Source organism: Trichechus manatus, unplaced genomic scaffold (assembly GCF_000243295.1).
Source record: "Trichechus manatus latirostris isolate Lorelei unplaced genomic scaffold, TriManLat1.0 scaffold00198, whole genome shotgun sequence".
In the NCBI taxonomy this organism is placed as follows: domain Eukaryota; kingdom Metazoa; phylum Chordata; class Mammalia; order Sirenia; family Trichechidae; genus Trichechus; species Trichechus manatus.
The window spans coordinates 3,413,879-3,433,738 of NW_004444134.1; the positions used below are offsets into that span (position 1 = coordinate 3,413,879).

The 19,860-nt window shown below is 42.1% G+C and overlaps 1 protein-coding gene across 1 annotated transcript in view; it reads right to left on the reverse strand.

The window, feature by feature from the left end:
• The window catches only part of GMDS (GDP-mannose 4,6-dehydratase), a 787,322-nt gene extending 768,540 nt beyond the window's left edge, over positions 1-18,782 (reverse strand). The window contains exon 1 of the mRNA XM_004387909.2: positions 18,669-18,782. Within this exon, the coding sequence (XP_004387966.1) occupies positions 18,669-18,770 (102 nt within the window). The 5' untranslated portion in view covers positions 18,771-18,782. The remainder of the gene's footprint in view (positions 1-18,668) is intronic.
• Positions 18,783-19,860: the final 1,078 nt, after the last annotated feature.

The window sequence follows — 19,860 nt, forward strand, 5'->3', positions numbered from 1 at the left end:
AAAAGAATTCCTTTTAAAGCAGTCTCTTCTTTTTAGCAATTAAAATCAAATTTCTCATCATACCAGTCTAACAACAGCATAAACTTTTGATTATGCTTAAATACGTTAAAATCTGTATGTTCAAACATCAGCAAAGATTAAAGGAAAACTCAATGGAAAGAAAACACTAAATGAGCTAAGATAATTAAAAACTTCCTAAATGAGTCAAAATCACAAAATGGAAAATGGAGCACAAAAAAAGTGGTGCAAATGGTTAAGTATTCCACTACTAGCCTAAGAACTGACGGCTTGAACCCACCTAGAGGTGCCTCAGAAGACAGGCTTGGCGATACATTTCCCAAAGGTCACAGCCTTGAAAACTCTATGGAGCAGTTCTACTCCACACACATGGGGTAACCATGAGTCAGAACTGACTCAATGGCAACTAACAACACAGTCCACAAAAAAGGTGGACACAAAGAAAAACACAAAGAGGCAGCTCAAAATTTGTTCATCTCCTCCTATTTCTCCTTTCCTAGGCTTATATCTAAAAGTAGAAAAGCAAAACTCTCTGCAAAATCCATAATGTATTATCACTTCCCCTCAAAAACAACCCCCCAAAATCTTTCCATCCACCACTGAGAGTCACCTAATACAGTTAAAATTGTTTCTCTGTTTGGTTTGGTTTGGTTTTTTCATATCACCCTGGATTGACCAACCTCACAAAACCAGCTGGGTACCTGAGCCAACACCATAAAGAGGTGACAAGAAAGAGTGCCTGGTCAAAACTATTTCTGTCACCACCCAGAAGCTCCCAAAACTTGATTTCGGTTTTCTGTTCCAAGATGAAGTTGAAACAACACAGGAATGATTTGCATATCCCTTCCAAGCACACTGATGTCTAGACAGCTGCAGAAACAGAGCTCTAAGGATTAACTGGGGCTCCTGACTCAACCAGCTTTTGCTGGTGTTCTTTGTGAGCTATCAAAACTGCCTAAGGATCTGCCCAGCAAGTCAAAGAAGTGGCTGAAAATGAAATCTCGAACAATCAACTAACTAATGTCTACTAAGCCCCTTTTATTGTGCTCAGTATCAAATGGGTACCAGAAAGACCAAGTATCATAAAGCCCAGTAATTCCAGATTCTCCCAGACAGCCCTAGTTTCAAATATTCACTCCCTTTATAGATCATATAGAAGTCCCTGGGTGGCACAAACAGTTAAATGCTCAGCTACTAGTTGAAAGGTTGGCAGTTCAAACCTACCCAAAGGCACCTCAGAAGACAATCCTGGCGATCTACTTCCAAAAGGTCCCAGCCTTGAAAGCCCTTTGGAGGAGTTCTACTCTGCACACATAGGGTCGCCATGAGTCAGAAATGACTCGATGGCAACTAACAACAACACCATAGATCATCTGGGTCCCTATGTGGCACAAAAGGTTAAGCAACTGGTTTAATGGCAACTTTTTTAAAAAAATAAGTCATATATACAGGAGATCAGGTGTCCAGCTTTGGGATCCAGAAAAATGGTTACCACAGGTATGAGATATGATCCTTATCCCCAGGAAGTTTATATTTGCGTTTTGAGAATCAGAAGGTAATTTTTTTTTAATAAAATAATATTCTATGGTAGCTCCCCAAAGTAGTCTATGGACTAATACCAATCCATGACAAAATTTTAACCCATTCTTTGGCAAAATGAGAAAAACAGAGATATTGAAGCTAAAAGTATACAGTCTGGTGACTGCTCTTTATTCTGAGCACATGTCCTTCTTACATTTTAGTGTGTTAAATGTCTTTTTTAATGAAATGACTGTGGTACCCGGTAGTAAATTGCCATTCCTAAGGTTCTTACTTACAAAAATAAAAACTTGGCTGCCCTATATCAATCCCCAATTTTTATCAGTCTATGAAATCCAAAAGTTTGGGAACTACTGATATTCAGGATTCCTATTCACTCATTCCCTCAGATCCAAAAACAAGAGAACAGCAAGAAATACCTTATGCTCAATTCTGATGCCATTTCTGAAACATCAAACCACAATACTCTCTTCGATTCTCAGCACTCCTGGCTATATATTCAAAAGAACTGAAAACGGGTTTCAAACAAAAACTTGTACACAAATGTTCATAGCAGCAGTATTCACAACAGCCCAAATATCCATCAACAGATAAATAGATAAACAAAATGTGCTATATTCATACAACAGAATGTAATTCAGTCATAAAAGGAATGAGGTAATGATACATGCTACAGCATAGATGACCCCTGAAAACATTATACGAAGTGAAAGCAGTCAGACACAAAAGGTCACAATTTGTGACAATTCCACTTATATGAATTGTCCAGAATAGGCAAATCCATAGAGATATAAAGCAGATAAGTGGTTGCCAAGTGCTATGGGGGAAGGACAAATGCCTGGTTTGTGCATTAGTTTCCTACTGCTGTTGTAACAAATTAGCACAAACTTAGTGACTTAAACAACATAAATTTATTATCTTATAGTTCTGGAGGTCAAAAGTCCAACACGGGTCTCACTGGGCAAAAACCAGGGGCCCTGGTGGTACAGTGGTTAAGAGCTACAGCTGCTAATCAAAAGGTTAGCAGTGTGGATCCACCAGCTGCTCCCTGGAAACCTTATGGGGCAGTTCTACTCTATTCTGTAGGGTTGCTATGAGTCGGAATTGACTCGATGGCAATGGGTTTGGTTTTGGTTTCAGCTAAAATCAAGGAGTTGGCAGGGTTGAATTCCCTTCAGGAGGCTCTAGGGGAAAATCCATTTCCTTGCCTTTTCCAGCTTCTGGAGGCTGCCTGCATTCCTTGGCCTCTGGCCCCTGTCCCCCGTCTTCAAAGCTAGCCCTGGTCAGTCAAGTCTTTGACAATGCCATCTTTCTGGTTCTGACACTTCTGCCTCCCTCTTCCACATTTAAGGAAACTCATGGGGAAGCATTAGCCAAGCCCCCCATCCCAGATAATCTAGGATAATCTCCCGAATTCAAAATCCTTAATTCAATCACAACCACAATCAGCAATTTGAACCTAAAATCACACTAACTACTCCATTCCAAAGGCCCTTTGATCTTGCTGAGCAGTCCCAGGAGGCCAGACTTACTTAGAAAAAGCATTCTTTGAATACAAAAACCAGACTCTGCTTAACAACACATGAAAGTCGCTAGTATATATTTCAATGATAACATCAAAAAACTCATGAAAACCAAAAGAAGACTTTAGGACCCTTCAAGAAAATCTGAAAAGACCTAAGGTTTCTTACCTTGTGGGCAAGACCTATTGGCACAAGGTAGGCACTAGATAAACATTCTCATAAACAACAGGAACAATTTCAAGGTGAAGCTGAGAGAGCTGAAATTAGGCATGAAAGCATTAAAATGAACGAAAGCAGTTTATGTTAACCCGGCGAATAAATTAAAAACAAGTGATGGAATGTGTTCACACCAGGTGGCACAGGAGGAAGGTTAAGTGTAACATCATGATCACTCCGGCAAATCCCACCTTCACTGCCAAATGCATCAAGCCGGTTTGGGGTGGGGAGGGGGCTGAGGTTATCCACCTCTGATGCCAAATGTGTGGTGGATGATAAATCCTTCTCCACTTGCCAACTGCATCCCGTGGAAATCTCAGCTTCCCTTCCCTGGTCATTCCAACCCCAGCTGCTCCATGGAAGACCTTCTCTCTCTCACCCCAATTCACCTAGGGCTAGGTCAGAGGGTACGAGCCCCTTCTCTGTTCTGATAATTCCTCGGAATGACTCACAAACTCTAGGGAAAGGGCAATCTTTAATCTAGCAGAAGAAAAGATACAAACAGGTGAGGTCCAGGAAGGGTCTTGGCACAGAGCTTCCAAGTCCCCAGCAGGGCACTTACCCTCTCACCACCGAGAAAGCGCCACTGAGCCTCCATCTTCCAAGGCTTTTATTGGCCTTCCTATGTGGCCATGATAGATTACATCATGCCTTCTGAGGTTTAGTCAGCATTGGGCCCCCAGGTGGTGGTCCCTCTTGGTCTGGTGAGCCCCCACTCACAGGCCTCAGGCGTGGTCTGGGTATCAGAACCAGGACCAAAGGCCAAACTGTTTACCGCAAGGGGGTTCCACACTTCACAATAAGGTACTGAGTCAACTGTGTTAAAATTATCCAGTTGGGATCATACTGAGTAGAAGTATGTCTCTGCTCCAGAGCTGAAAAAAAGTTCTTCTGAGTTGGGGTGCTTCAGGCCAAGTGACACTAACCTATCAGATTAAATTTACTCCATGTTTCCTTAAAAAGGCAAGCCTACTATACTGCCCACTCCCATACATACAGCAAAACATAAAATACCTCCCCCAAGGGCAATGGCCATTAACACATTCCACACCAAGCACCTAAATACAGATCTCATCATTTTGTTCTTCAAGCAAAAAGGAGAAAGAAAAATGACAATACAAAATGAAGCTGAGGCTCCCCAGAGGATGTATGGGGAAAAAAGGGGAAAAGGCACTTGTGGAACTGGTAAGTTTCCAGTAGCAGAGTAAAAAGTGCTGGGAGGCAATTCTCCACGAGTCTCTCCCGTTCCTGCATGTCTAATGAGCAGACACAAGAACATCTTTAGCTTTTGTTTAGTATTAGCGTTTCAAGGATGTTTGGAAAGCAAATGGCCTTATAAGACAGAGATGATATCTCTCTCTGGAGCAGAGGACAGATTTGTTAGCATATATATATATATATATATATGTCTCCAATATAATAACGTCTCCCTCATGGCAAAGGTTGAGCCAATTTGCTAGCAGCCCCGTTATAACAGATGAGGGTTTTCTAACCTCAGGATTCCTCAACTGTGAAGCAAACCCACTGCGTGAACAACATCCACTTAGGCCCACCACCATGTTGCCACCATGGGCCTTAGTGAGATGCGGATCTGATGCAAACAAAAGAAGCTCAACTCATGGCAAACATGAAGTTCACACTGTTATGAGTGAGTAACACAGTCCATTGTCTCTGACCCAGGAGCTTCTGCCATCATTTCTGGAACTGTAGGAGGCTAACTTGTTAGCTTGCCAGTAGGGTGAAATCTCAGACCTTTCACCGCTCTTGACAAACACGGGCTCCCATTTTCTATCTCCTAGGACCAGGTACACTCCAACAACAGGAGCACATTCCACCCATGCACTCTGACCTGCAGTTCTCTTGCAACCAAGATTATATTTTGAGAGATTTCACCTTAAGCTACAATAAATATGCTTATGTTTACCAATATTGGTCACCAAAAAATATTACTAGAGTCTGCATATACCTGTAAAATTCCAACTTATCATTCTTAAAAAATGTCACAAAGATGTCACTTTGAGGACTAAAGTGCGCCTGACCCAAGCCACAGTATTTTCAGTCACCTCATATGCATCCAAAAGCTGGACAATGAATAAGGAAGACCAAAGAAGAATTGATGCATTTGACTTACAGTGTTGGCAAAGAATACTGAATATACCACGGATTTCCAAAAGAACGTACAAATCTGTCTTGGAAGAAGTACAGCCAGAATGTTCCTTAGAAGTGAGAATGGTGAGACTTCGTCTCACTTACTTGGGACACATGATCAGGAGTGACCAGTCCCTGGAGAAGGATATCATGCTTGGTAAAGTAGATGGTCAGCAAAAAAGAGGAAGACCCTCAATGAGATGGAATGACACAGTGGCTGCAACAATGGGCTCAAATATAGCAACGATTGTGAGGATGGTGCAGGACCGGGAAATGTTTCATTCTGTTGTACATAGGGTTGCTATGAGTCAGAACCAACTCAACGGCACCTAACAACAACAACACCATTTTTAAAGAACAGATGTAAAAATACAGTTTGAAAAAAGGAATACTGAAAAACCAATTACTTTTGTTAAAACTTATAAAAATATAGTACCCTTCTAAGAGATATAGGAAATGAAGTTTCAGTAAAAATTAAAAAAAAAAAAAAAAAGACTGCTGGAGGCGCAGATAAAAAGGTTTTTTCACTCTGCATTATGGAATATGTTTTGATTAAACATTACTGAGCAATTCATTTCAGCATTATAATCTACCCCAATGCTCAAGCATAATATATATGCAATGTGACCAAGCTCTGGTGGTACCATTTCCAAGTGTAGAATAATTACTGGGCATAAACAAATACTTTCTATAAATACTTAGCAAATATCTTTATTTTTTTACCCTTGAAGTTCTAAAAAAGGATACTCTAAACTCACAAGCAATGAACTTTTTTAAAGGCATAGTGTGAACACTCTGAAAAAGGAGAGACAAATATCCTTCAACAAAGGAAGTCAATATATATAAAATCATCTAACCTCAATTCTACGTAACTCAGCTCGATGTGACTGAACACCAAAACAATGTCTTGAAAATTCACTCATTTCAATTGAGTAAATTTATATAAACAATTGGATGACTACTAATGGTGAATCACAAGATTTGGCAGGAAAACTGCTTACTGGCTTGCCAAAGACTAGGTCTGGCACACTGGTGTACTGTCACAGAGAACGTTACTGGTAATTGGCACTCTGTCTTCCAAGCATGCTTCACTTACTCATTTCACATGTACTGAGTTGGTATGGGAATGGTTAGTGAATCTAACACCTTGCTTTTAGTTAATCTGGAAATGTGGGATTCCAAAAATTCCTCAAGGAAGAAAGAAGAGTATGACAAGTTGAAAGTTGCAGGATCTTAGACAAAGGTGTGGCATTAGTAAAACACAAATAATAAATAAATAAGGAAGAAGTGGGAAGAGAAAGAAGGAGAAAGAGGGAAGAAGAGAGGGAGGGAGAAATGAAGTAAACTGGGAGTAGCTTGGTTAACTTCAATCATGAAAATAAAGAGAAAATGCTAGTTTTGATGCTGGATCATTGGGAGCCACAGAGAATCCTGGAAGATGCTGAAGAGGATTGGTGAAGGGTACAGAAAGAGTAGCACGGACACAGAGAGGACTTTCCCAGTCCGCAGCAGTTGACTCTGATGGCTTGTATTTTAAATAGCTTACAGGTTATTTGAACTTGAATGTCAGGCTCTCACCTCAAACTTGAGGAGAAAAACAGAATTCATTACCGTTCCCAGAAATCTGGTTTTCCTTCCCAATGATTGCAAATTTGACCATGGTAATACCATCCAGCCAGCCTCCAAAATCAGAACAACCTTGAGACATCTTCAACTTTTCTCTATCTCACATCCCCTGCACCTAATTGATCAGAAAGTCCTGTTGTCTCTTTGATTCACCTTCCTTCTCCACAACCACACTGTCTGCATCCTCTATCTCACGTTGTATGAATAAAAGAGCCTCCTACTGGTCTTCCTGCCTCCATTCTTTTACTACTCAAATTCAGTCTTACACCCGAGCTAAACTGTGTTCTCAAGACACTTTTTCTCCATCCTTCTCTCCATCCTCCCCAACTTGAGAACTTATTATACATAATATAAACAATCACTTCATAAACAGTAGGTGTCAGGCATTATTGTAATCATCTCTAATCCACACATCAATTTGTGATGTGGGTATAATAATTCCATTTTACATAAGAGGAAACTAAGGCTGAAGGTGAGTAAGAAACTTACATAAGGACACTGAGCTAATAAGTGGCATTTTTTAATACACTTATTTTCTTAAAGCCTAGGTTCCAGCCAACCCAAAGCTGAGCTCTTTGTGTTACATCACAGTGTCTCTGGCTCCCCCTTGCTTATTTCTGGACTTATTTCAAAGCATTATTTCCCACGACTCCATCCACAGACCACCCTCTCCAGCAAGATCAGTCCCCTTGCTGGCATCCCAAAATACACCACACGTTTCTTCTCATGTATCTCATTTGCCTAATACATTTCCTGCTTTCTGTCTATGAATCTGACTATGCTTCAAAGCCCAGCCCACGGAGATACCTCAACTACACTAGTACCCACTGACATCTTTGTCCCTGCTACAATTTATACTGCCATTTCTCCTGCACTGGCCCCTTAGCCATTAAGAGCCAGGGCACGTCATTGTCTCTGTGGGTTCTGCACCTTAGTTTGCCTTCCCCATCCACTTTGAGCTCCCCAAGTCCAGGCACCATGTCTTACACTCTGTAAGTGTTGGAGATTCTACAGTGAACAAAACATTTGGAAATATATAGTGGTTCAAATAAATATATACCTAATATTCTAATATACGGCAAGGTTATTTGTTTTATACTCATGTTTCTGACCACAATACTGGATCAAATATTAGTTATCAGACCCTAAAACAAATATTAATTCCCTGGCTGACACTACCTCACTATAAAGGACTTTACAGAAAATGTTCTGTCAAATTCAAATCTGATCAGCCAAAAAGAAAAATCTGACCTATCAGTGGACCCACCCCTAAACTATTTCATCACAAGATGACAGTTCATCCAATTCTTCTTCACTTGGTCTATGAGTTACTTGTTGCAGTGCAATTCATTACTTTTGTGTGTGGCCTTTCTAGCCATGGTCTTGCAATTCCCACCCAGGTGATTGTGTGATAGGGTAATTGTGGCCTACCAAGGGGATTGGTCAGTTTTGCCTTAAAATAGAGCCAATTCCAGAGCAGAGAGGAGGAGCCTACCACCACCAAGAAAGAACAAACAGCCAGAAGCAGAGAGCGTGTCCTTTGGACCTGGGATCCCTACATTGAGAAGCTCCTGGAAGCAGGAGACCAAGAGAGAGAGTGAGAGAGAGCAAGCTGTAACCCTGAAGACAGTGAGAAGCAGGTGGCAGGAGAGACCTGGCAACAGAGACTCAGCAGCAGGAGACAGTGGTGGGCTTCCGGGCCCATGGAGAGAGAAAGGTGAGCTCCTCTGGGGAGAGACGTAGGGCCAGGAAGAGGCATACCTGTGAGCACGGGTGAGAAAAGGCTGTCCTGATGAAAGAACTGTATCCTGAGTGTTCCTGGGCCTCAACTGTAACTGTTACTTCCCTAATAAACCCCATAATCATGAGTATGGTCTTTCAATTCTGTGTGGCCATTGCAATGAATTATTGAACCGAGCAGAGAAGCAGAGAGTGCTCTGTGAGGGACGGTTGGTGACAGAATTAGTAAAGATGGCAGAGAGAGGAGGCTTATCTGGCCTCCATCTCATGGGAGTCAGCCTTGTACTGGTGATCCTGGTTCTCCTTCCCCCTTGTGGGGTAGGAGGAGGTCAGATGCTGCCCCCACGCCGTTTTTACACTTGTGCATACATAAAAATATCTGAACAAATCATTCCTAAGGCCTCCAAGTGGAATAAATGATAAAGGCTGGAAACACAGTCTGTAGGATAGAAAAATGAGAATGAAAATAGTAGCACCTTTAACCAGCCTTCACTGCACACAAGACTGCCCAAAAGATTTCGATGTCCAAAAAAAAGGAAGTAGCAGATAGTTCTCAGCTCAGCCTCTTACAAAAAGGCCTCACAGCTAACATTTTAACAACAGGAATTTATAGCCAGAAACTTCAAGGTAAACATTCCAAGATGCTCAATAAATCTGTTGATATTTTAGAGCTTTTTTTATTTAAGGGAAGATCCTCCTGTGTTTCAGTAATTCATCTATTATTATCATAGCACTTAACAGGCTGTATAATTACCTAATTGCTTATCCTCTACTAGACTATCAGCCCCTTGAAGACAAAAATCATTGCTATATCTCTAGCACCTAGCTTAGTACTTAGTAAGTCGTAACAAATACTTGGGGAATTAATGAAACCTCAACTATATAAACACTAAACTTAAAATATAAATGCTTACATATTTTTAATATTTCTAGCAAAAAAAAAATTTTTTAAATCCTTTCTCACCAAAAAAATTGCTCTCATCTTCTTAAAACCAAACAATGGTTTAGCTTAACTAGTAAAAAATGTCTGCCTTGAGCATTGTGCTTTTTAAGCTACTATCTACATGGGATCAAACTGTCAACAGAAACTCGAAAGATCAGAAAGGAAATTTAGAGGGCAATGAGTTGATGTTAATGAGGGTAGAACAACTGAAAAAAGGAGAGTGAGAATGGCTGCACAACTAGAAGAATGTAATCAGTGTCACTAAATTCTACCCGTAGAAACTGCTGAATTGGTGTCTGCTCTTCTGTATATATTCTCAACCACAACAAAATATAAAATAAATTATTTTAAAAAGGAAAAAAAATCATTTCATTTGGTATATCCTACAAAAGTAGGCAGCTCATATTTTTCGCTCTTGCTTTACGAACAAATTCTGGCAAAATACAACTCGTGAATTTCTTCTTAGTTCACACAATTTTAAATTCAGTAAAATGAACAGTTCATTGATTTTGTTTAAAAAATTCTCCTATTGGCCTTACTTTTAAAACTGATATTAAATTATTGCACTGCTAAATATAAACATAAATATTTATATAATATTTTTAAATTTTGCGCATAAACCAAAAAAAACCCGTTGCCGTCGAGTCAATTCTGTCTCACAGGGACCCTATAGGACAGAGGAGAACTGCCCCATACGGTTTCCAAGGAGCATCCGGTGGATTCGAACTGCCAACCTGTTAGTTAGCAGCTCTTAACCACTACACCACCAGGGTTTACAAATTTTGCACACAGTCTATTATAATTTAGTGTGTGTAATCCTAAAGTCACAGTGCTTTAGACTAGCAACAGACCTTACAGGTCACCGGTAATCCCTTCACATTACAGATTAAGAAATACATTCAGAAAAGATTAAGGCTAGACAGCTAATTGATGTTAAAAGCCTGGCCCCTGATCCTCAATCCAGAGCTCTTTACACTGCCATGCGCTTTCCTCAGTCAGTTAATTACCTGCAACATAAAAGTACAAAAATCTTGCCACCACATAGTAATCTGATCCAAGCAGGATAGTACTCCAGACATTTTCCTCATCTCCGATGATGCCAAACCTTCCATCCAGGACCACAAATGAGAGTAAAGAAGATTTAGAGTGACCATCCACAGCTCACAACCCCCTGTGTAGGAGGATAACACTGACTCCTACTCAGCTTGGCATATGCCGTCCATAAGGCTCACTGGGCATCAGCTCTGTTGGCAGCTGTCCTGTACTTCATAGCCTCGTGATGTTGACTCCAACTCCTATGGGGCCTTCTGCTCCTATATAATAGACTCCTCATGCAAAGCAAGGCCAAATACTAACATACTCAACTTCCTTTCCTAGAATTCAAGAAATCTTTTATTACTAACACTGTGAAGGGTTGGTCCATTATAGTAATGGCGCAACGGTCCCAAGAATTACTCTCCTAACCTGGCAGAAAAGATAAGTAACTTGCCCAAAGCTATGGAGCTCATAAATTGTTGCTGTTAGTTACCCTCCAGTCAGCAGTGATTCATGGTGACCTTATGTATAACAGAACGAAACACTGCCCTGTCCTGCACTGTCTTCATGATCATCGGAATTTTCAATTCCATTGCTGCAGCTATCTGTAGTGCTTCCAAACTAGGGGCCTCATCTTCCAGCACTATATCAGACAATATTCTGTTATGATCCATAAAGTTTTCATTGGCTAATTTTCAGAAGTAGATCACCAGGCCTTTCTTTCTAGTCTGTCTTTGCTATAAGCTTTGCTGAAACCTGCCCACCATGGGTGACCCTGCTGGTATTTGAAATACTAGTAGCATAGCTTCTAGCTTCATAGCAACATGTAAGCCAATAATTCAAACCCAAGTTGGCCTAGAAACCCAACTCGTTTTCCTCCAACTCCACTCCAAGACAGAGTGCCAGCTTTCAGTGAGTCTGCAAGATTAAGTCCTTGACATGGGTCTCAAAAGAATTAACTAAAGCTGTGATCCAAATGACACAGCACATAAAACAAAATTGAAAGCATATAATGTAGTGATTAATATAGGTATTTCATTACTATAATCATCCTTCCACAAATGCAAAAGATTCTTGAAAGTGCTTTTTTTTAAATTTGATATACAATTTATCTCCTCAGAATTTATTTATTGATACTTACTACAAACTTAATAGAAAATAAATTACTGAGATTTACATTCCAAATCTGACTCTGCTAACATGCTCTGAGTGACCCTGGGCAATATATTCAATATCTCTGTGTTCCATGGGGGTACTAAGAGAAACCACCTCATAGGACCACTGTGTTGCTTCAATAAGTTAATAAATGTAGAGCTCTTTGAATAGTGCCTGGCACAAAGTAAGGGCTCAATATATGTAATTATAATCTGCCATAACTATCATCACCATCACTAGAACATTAGTATTATAAACACAGTAATTTTTGTCTGCTGTGTTCACTGTTGGATCCCCAGTGCCTGGCAAGTAGTTGGCATTAAAACATTTGTTGAATAAATGACTTATAATTAGTAATACTTCTATTAGTAAGTATGGGATGATTTGTACCAAAATATTATTGCCTCTGGGAGAAAATGTCAATTAAGCATGAAAAAAACAAATTTGTTAAATTTAACTACCTAGAAGTTTAGAATAGGTGAGAAATAAAGAGCTGGTAACAGCCAAAATGCAATGCTTATTGGAAGAGAGAAGAGGGGAGGCTACTCTCAAGTTAAGGAAGCATCTCTTCAGGTTAGACTAACCTACAAGAAGAAAAGTCAAGTCCAAATATTTGCAAAGAGTCTTTTTGCAAGCCAAAAGATTTTCAGGCTTCTTTGTTCATAATTGGGTACAAGGTACAATGCCTGACCAGATCTAAACCACTTCCTAAGGAAAACCTAGGCCTACTTGCAGACAGAAGAACCTCACCATGTCAAATTCTTTCAATTTTAAAACACCAACATTAACCTTACCATCTAACACACCTGGTATTTAAAGTACAAGGATCTCTTCCCAAAGAATAGCAAAAGAAAATTCCAGTTGAAACTTGTTTGCTCTCCTGGCAGAGACCTGCTTGAGATAACTGAAATTTGAAAGGTAAAGTCCACAGACACTAACCATTCAATTCTTTAATTTTCTACTTAGCAAAGTGTGCTTTTACCTTTTATCATTCATTAGAGAGTAACAAGAGTATCCTAGGAAGAATGTTCTGTCTTCTTTAAAAAAATACCACTGATGATTTCGTTCACCGTGTTGTTCAGCGTCTCTTCTTTAAAAGTTGAACTCCTCTAAGAGTTAAGAACTTATTAGTGGGTATATATATATGTGTGTGTGTGTGTATATATATATATATGTATATATATATATATATATGTGTGTGTATATATATATATATATAAATAATATACCATGGATTGCCAGAAGAACAAACAAATCTTTCTTGGAAGAAGTATAGCCAGAATGCTCCTTAGAAGCAAGGATGGTAAGACTTCATCTCACATACTTTGGACATGTTATCAGGAGGGATCAGTCCTGGAGGAGGACAACAGGCTTGGTAAAGCAGAGGGTCAGCAAAAAAGAGGAAGACCTTCAATGAGACTGATTGACACACTGGCTGCAACAATGGGCTCAGGCATAACAACAATTGTGCAGGTGGTGCAGGACCGAGCAGTGTTTCGTTCTGTTGTACATAGGGTTGCTATGAGTCAGAACTGACTCAACGGCACTTAACAACAACAACATCCTTTTACTTCATTCCAAGAACTATGTTTTGCCTTTCTGCACTGACTGTCAGGGAGCTCAAAGCTGAATTTTATGCTCTACTGACAGCAGCTATCTTCCGACTTAGTTTTTTGGTATACTGCCTCCATCTCTCTATTGCCTTCATTGCAGACTTTTTTCATTCTTTTTATGATGGTCCCATTGTGTGTCTGTTATTGAAGCCACCTCAAAATCCTTTTTGGAAGTGGTCCACCAAAATCAAAGCCACTGCCGTGGAGTCATAACCCTATAAGACAGAGTAGAACTGCACCATAGGACTTCCAAGGCTGTAAATCTTTACAGAAGCAGACTGCCACATCTTTCTCCCACAGAGCAGCTGGTGGGTTCAAACCACTGACCTTTTAGTTAGCAGCCAAGAGCTTTAACCACTGCACCACCAGTGACCCTTTGGAAGTGGACAAGGGGTATAAGTAATTTAATAAATGAATTTTTTTCCCATTATTACTATATATTTGCCCTCATTGTCCCCCAATACTCTCATCTCTCTGCCCATCTGTCTATGCTGTCCACCCAGAACACAGCCCCTTCTATTTTTCCCTCTCTGAAAGGCTTCCTCTGAACTCTTGAGCATTCAATTCCAGAATCCCAAAGTGGCATGAGCTAGCTACGCATTTAGCCCCTAACACAGTTGTACAATACTAATTTTTTCACATGCACTGAATTGTCCTATGCATTGTCTTAAGCTCCTCAAAGACTGTGAGATCACAGTGGACAGACACTATATCTTACACATCTTTATATCCCTAGCAGCATCTCAAGCAAAAACCTCACACATTGTAGATGCTCAGTAAATACTTCTTCTGTTCCTAGAAAGAGTAAGCAAACATTTTTGGGAGCCCACTAGGTGAAGCCCCACTGGAAGTAGTGGGCTGAAAATGAGGTTTCTATCTTAAAGCAGTTTACAATCCAAGAAATGAAGATACGCAAATTACCTATAGAGCTAACAGGAACTGCATGTATGTAAATATAAAAGAAGAGGAGCCCTGGTGGTGCAGAGGTTAAAGTGCTCAGCTGCTAACCAAAACGTCAGCAGTTCGAACTCACCAGCTGCTCCACAGGAGAAAGATGTGGCAGTTGGCTTCTATAAAGATTACAGCCTTGGAAACCCTATGAGGCAGTTCCACTCTGTCCTACAGGGTCACTGTGAGTTGGTATCAACTCAATGGCAGTATGCTTAAATACAAGGAAATTTCCTGGATTGGCTGCATTTAGCAGGGTTGGTCCGAGAACACTGAAGCTTTTGATCAAGATAAAAGAAATGAGACTTGTGAAGCCATTCAGCCACAAAATAATAACTCCAAAGAGGTCAACACAATAGCACTCAAAGAACAACATCTCCATGGGTGTAGGAAAGAACAACAAGCATTATTAGACAACAGAGGTGAACTTTGGGGATGACTGGCAAAGGACCTAGAAGCAGCAATGCAAAGCCAAAGCCTGGTCTTCTGAAAAGGTGGTTAATAAAGAAAACCCTTTGGAAAAAGGTTCACAACTACTATGTCAAGAATTGATAGTAAGTATCTGTCAATAAGTTGTAAACCTGCAGAAAGTTGGATTGGCTAAAGTTGTACGACAGAGACATGTCTTAGGCTGGGTTCTCTAGAGAAGCAAATCCAGTAAAGAGTATATATAAATATATATATATATAAGAGAGATTTATATCAAAGAAATGGCTCACACAGTTTTTAGAGGTTGCAAAGTCCCAAGTCTGTGAGGTGGGAAAGAATTCTCCTGATTTTTGTAGCCACAGGGGTTGGCAAACCCTAGACGGGCAGGCCAAAGGAGCCACAGGTTATGAAGATCGACAATCGACTGCCAAGTTTTCCATGGAATCTTTGATCAAAATGTTCAGTACACCTAAAGTACAATAAAAAAAATTTTTTTTTTTTAAATGTTCAGTAATGGTAGCTGGGCACCATCCAGTTCTTCTGGTCTCATGGCAAAGGAGGCAGTTGTTCATGGAGGCAATTAGCCACACATTCCATATCCTCCTCCTATTCCTGACTCTCCATCTTCCTCTGTTGCTCCAGGTGAATAGAGGCCAATTGAGAACAGTTCTACTGTGAATTATGTGGGGTCGCCATGAGTTGGAACGGACTCAAAAGCAACTAGCTTGGTTTGGTTTTTCACGCAGGAGTAGGGCGGGTGTGGCCATGTGAAGACAGAGTCATGCTACATCTGCAAACCAAGGAGCACGTGGGGCTACCAGAAGCCTGGAGAGAAAAGACAGGATCTTCCCCTAGATCCCTAGGAGAGAACATGGTCCTGCCAACATCCTGAATTCAGACTAGTAGCCTCCAGAACTGTGACACAAGAAATCCTGTTCTTAGAAGCCACCCAAGTTGTAGTATTTTGTTATCACAGCCCTAGAAAACTAATACAGGTGTGGAGCCAATTCTGTTCAGGGAGCTGCACCACAGACATGGTGCTTAAGAAGTCTCCTGTAGCAGCCTAGAAGGCAAAATGGAGTGGGAGGCTACTTCCTCACACTCCTTGCTGGCACTCGGTACCAGCTAAATGACTGCTCTCAAAGCTCTAAGTAAGGTTCCATCTCTAACCTGCACTGATTCATACTGCTGGTCACTGAGGTTGGTATACGACATGCCTAAATAATTAACTGCTTACCTAACTTATTGACAAGAGTAAAAAAAAAAAAATCTCTACTTTCAAGAGATCATGTGAGGTTAGTAAATTTGAGCTTGAAATCCAGTCTGAAAATTAGGAAAAGGGGAGATATCTGCAGAAGGGTCCCCAGCACTAGGAAACAGAGAGACCAGTATACAGGCCCTGAACTGCTGTACTGCCTGAATTTAAGAGTTCTTTTCCTAAAGCTCAGATCTTTGCCCTCCACATCCATCTTAACAGTTTTCAAACACCTGTTTACTGTAATTATCTTAAACAAAGCAAGATGCATGAATATCCAGAACCAAATTAGTTGAAATTGACCATATACAGAGTCAAAGAATATCAGACAATAAACACTATTGATTATATGATATGACAAAAATCTGCACAAGCTCAATGACTGGCCCAAAATAACATGGTAGGAACGCCATGGCTAAACTCAAATTTCTTCATTCCAATCCAATACATTTTTGGACATATTTGGTATTTATGGTGACCACAGGTCAATGTACTGCATTGGACAAATCTCCTGCAAAAGACCTCTCTAAAGTGTTAAAAAGCAAATATGTCACCTTGAAGACTAAGGTGCGCCTGACTCAAGTCATGGTGTTTTCAATTGCCTCAAATGCATGCAAAAGCTGGACAGTGAATAAAGAAGACTGAAGAACACCTGACACCTTTGAATTATGGTGTTGGTGAAGAATATTGAATATACTATGGACTGCCAAAAGAACAAACAAATCTGTCTTGCAGAAAGTATAGCCAGAATGTTGCTTAGAAGGAAGGATGGTGAGACTACGTCTCACATACTTTGGACGTGTTATCAGTAGGGATCAGTCCCTGGAGAAGGACATCATGCCTGGTAAAGTAGAGGGTCAGTGAAAAAGAGGAAGACCCTCAAGGAGATGGACTGACACAGTAGCTGCAACAATGGGCTCAAGCATAACAATGACTGTGGAGAATGGTGCAGGATCTGGCAGTGTTTTGTTCTGTTGTACATAGGGTTGGTTTGAGTCAGAACTGACTCGACAGCACTTGACAACAACAACATGGGTCCTGATTTTTCAAGATAGTCCTTATCTTGGTAGATTGTCCCATCCATCATTCCCTCAAGAACCTGTACTTGGCAGACCATAAGAGGTGATTTTTAGTTGGGTAAAATAGTTGCCGTAACTATCTGACAGTGCTTCTCATTTGTTACTTTTCAGTTGCAGTTAAGACCAAGTTTTCTTAAATTAACATCAATTAACTTAGTATCTCTATGTCCACAACATATTAGTCTTCCCCTGTGAGGCAGAATAGCATGATGGTTGAGAACTCAGATCCCGGAGACAGTTGGGTCTGAGTCCAAACTGGATACTTCCTAGTTGTATGACCTTATGCAAATGTCCCAGGCTTCAGCTGCCACATCTGTAAAGTGGGGATAATAAAAGTACCCCCTCAAGGAATTGTTGTTGAGAGCTAAATGAGTTAATATTAGTCAAGTGACTGGAACCTAATACACACTATAGTGTAAGCTATCATTAAAACCTTTATTGCAGAGGATTTGGAGACTTAATACTGGCCACCACCAGGAGCTCTCCAGGTGCACAGACATCACATTTTCTCTACAGAAATACATGAGCAAAATTATTTCATCACCACTGATTCTAAGACAGCACAGTTTGATAAGACACAGTGGTCTGACCCTACCTGTTGCCACACATCAGATGGCTATCACAAACTAGCCAAGGTCAGCCTGTCCAGAGATTTCCAACCTACCCAACAGCTCTTCTTGATTATCTCACTCAAGTACCTCATATCTTTGGAAATGGAATCCTAGCCTCACGTTTGGAGCAATCTATGAGATATACTTCAAATATACGAAGATGAATCTCAGAAGCTCGTGTGATTTAAAAAAAAAAGTTTTTGTGAGTTTTGTTTTCAACATTTCCTACTCTGTGACTCCACAGCACTACTTTCTTTTCTTTCCTCCTTTCCATCTGGAAATCTGGTGAGGGGAAGAACCAAAGCAACAAGGCATCCCCTTCCTTGCCTCCCAACCATGAGCAGGTAAGCGGCCCGAGCGCTGGGATACAGCAAGATGCCTCCACACATATTTACAGATAATCCTTCCTTCTCCCTTCCCAGGTACTCGGATCTGCAAGGCACAAAACCCCAAGAGCACGCTCATGGGATTGGAGAAACAAGCACTCTGGTCACCTGTCGGCAGGTGAGAGAAGGTAGCCTTGCACGGGTGTGAGGACCACATCCCGTGCAGAAAGGACGCTCACACACCCAAGTGAGGTACCAGATGCATTCGGCACACTCCAAAAACAACATGCTCCCCATAAACTACCTTTTCTCTCCCACCTCTCTGGCAACACACACCTTCCGGGACGCTCAGACTGCTGTTCCTGGAGGCAGGCGGCCCGAGCAAAAAGAACCCAGGCACACGTGCCAGGCGGCGAACTGCCAGGACCGGGCCGTGCCTGCGCACGGGTCTTGCCCTCACTCACCTGCCCTGTGATACCAGTGATGAGCGCCACCTTCCTGGACCTGACGGTCTCGCCATCTCCGGAGCCCCGGGCGCTAGGACAGCCTCCACGCGCGTGTGCCATGTCCTCGCAGGCGTGCAGCGGAGAGGAGAGAGCCAAGCGTAGCAAGAAGCGCAGGCAGGGTAGGGGAGCGGAGCGCTCGGAGGAGCTGGGAGTGAGTGCCCGGCAAGCTGCCGCAGCCTCAGAAAGGAGGAAGAAAAGGGGGAGGAGGAGGAACGGGAGCCGGAGGCAGAAGGGGCGTGCGCCGAGTAGTCCGGCGGCCTCCGCAAGCCCAGCCCAGCGCGCTGCCAGAGAGTGACAGGCAGATGGCGGGCGGGGCCGAGGCGGCGGGCGGGCCTGGAAGGCACACGCAGCGAGCCTACTGCCCGGCGCGCCGCGTCAGCCGCGTCATCCCGCTACGCTCCTGCAGCGCCGGCGGCAGGCCTCGCCCCGTCCAGGTCCCGCCCCCTGGACGCCCGGGCGAGGGGGCGGGGCCTGGGCGCGAGGGGCCTGGGCGCGAGGGGCCGGGTATGGGCGCGAGGGACGGACCTGCGCCGCTGTCCTGGCTGGGTCCGCCGCCTCAGAGGAAAGGAAGAGACATAGCCCAGAGTGGGTAGATGTCATATCTTACCCTCCGCGGAACCCCAGTGTCTCCTCCTGCGCCCTCCCGAATCTCCCAGAAATCCTAGTGGTACCCGAGGATGCTGGAAGGAACTATGGGCTGACCTTTCCCGTAGGAAAAAAACCGTCGCTTCCAAATCTAGGATCACAGAGCCTGGGTCATCGACTTTTATAATGAATTCCAGGAAACCTATGGCAGTGCCTTTTAAGGAGTCTGATTTTGCATTATTTGAAGGGCCCTAGCATTGCAGGGGCCAAAATGAGCCCACAAATGTGGAGAATGACTAACTTCGCCTCTAGCCTGACCTTCTGGCTCTTCTTGCATTCCCTGAGGCTTGATACTAGCACTAGATTCCAGATAACTCGATTCAAAGTATTCTAGTTCAGAGGACTGGCAGTGCACGAGAAGAAAGGCTCTGGCCCTACCCATGTGCAGCATAAGGAAATGAAAACACTACACAGGCCAGTAAACCTGGACGTGGCAAATTTCAAAGAAAGTAATTCAAATGCAAGGTGGGGTCCCAGCTGGTGTCTACTGAATTTGGCTTCAGTC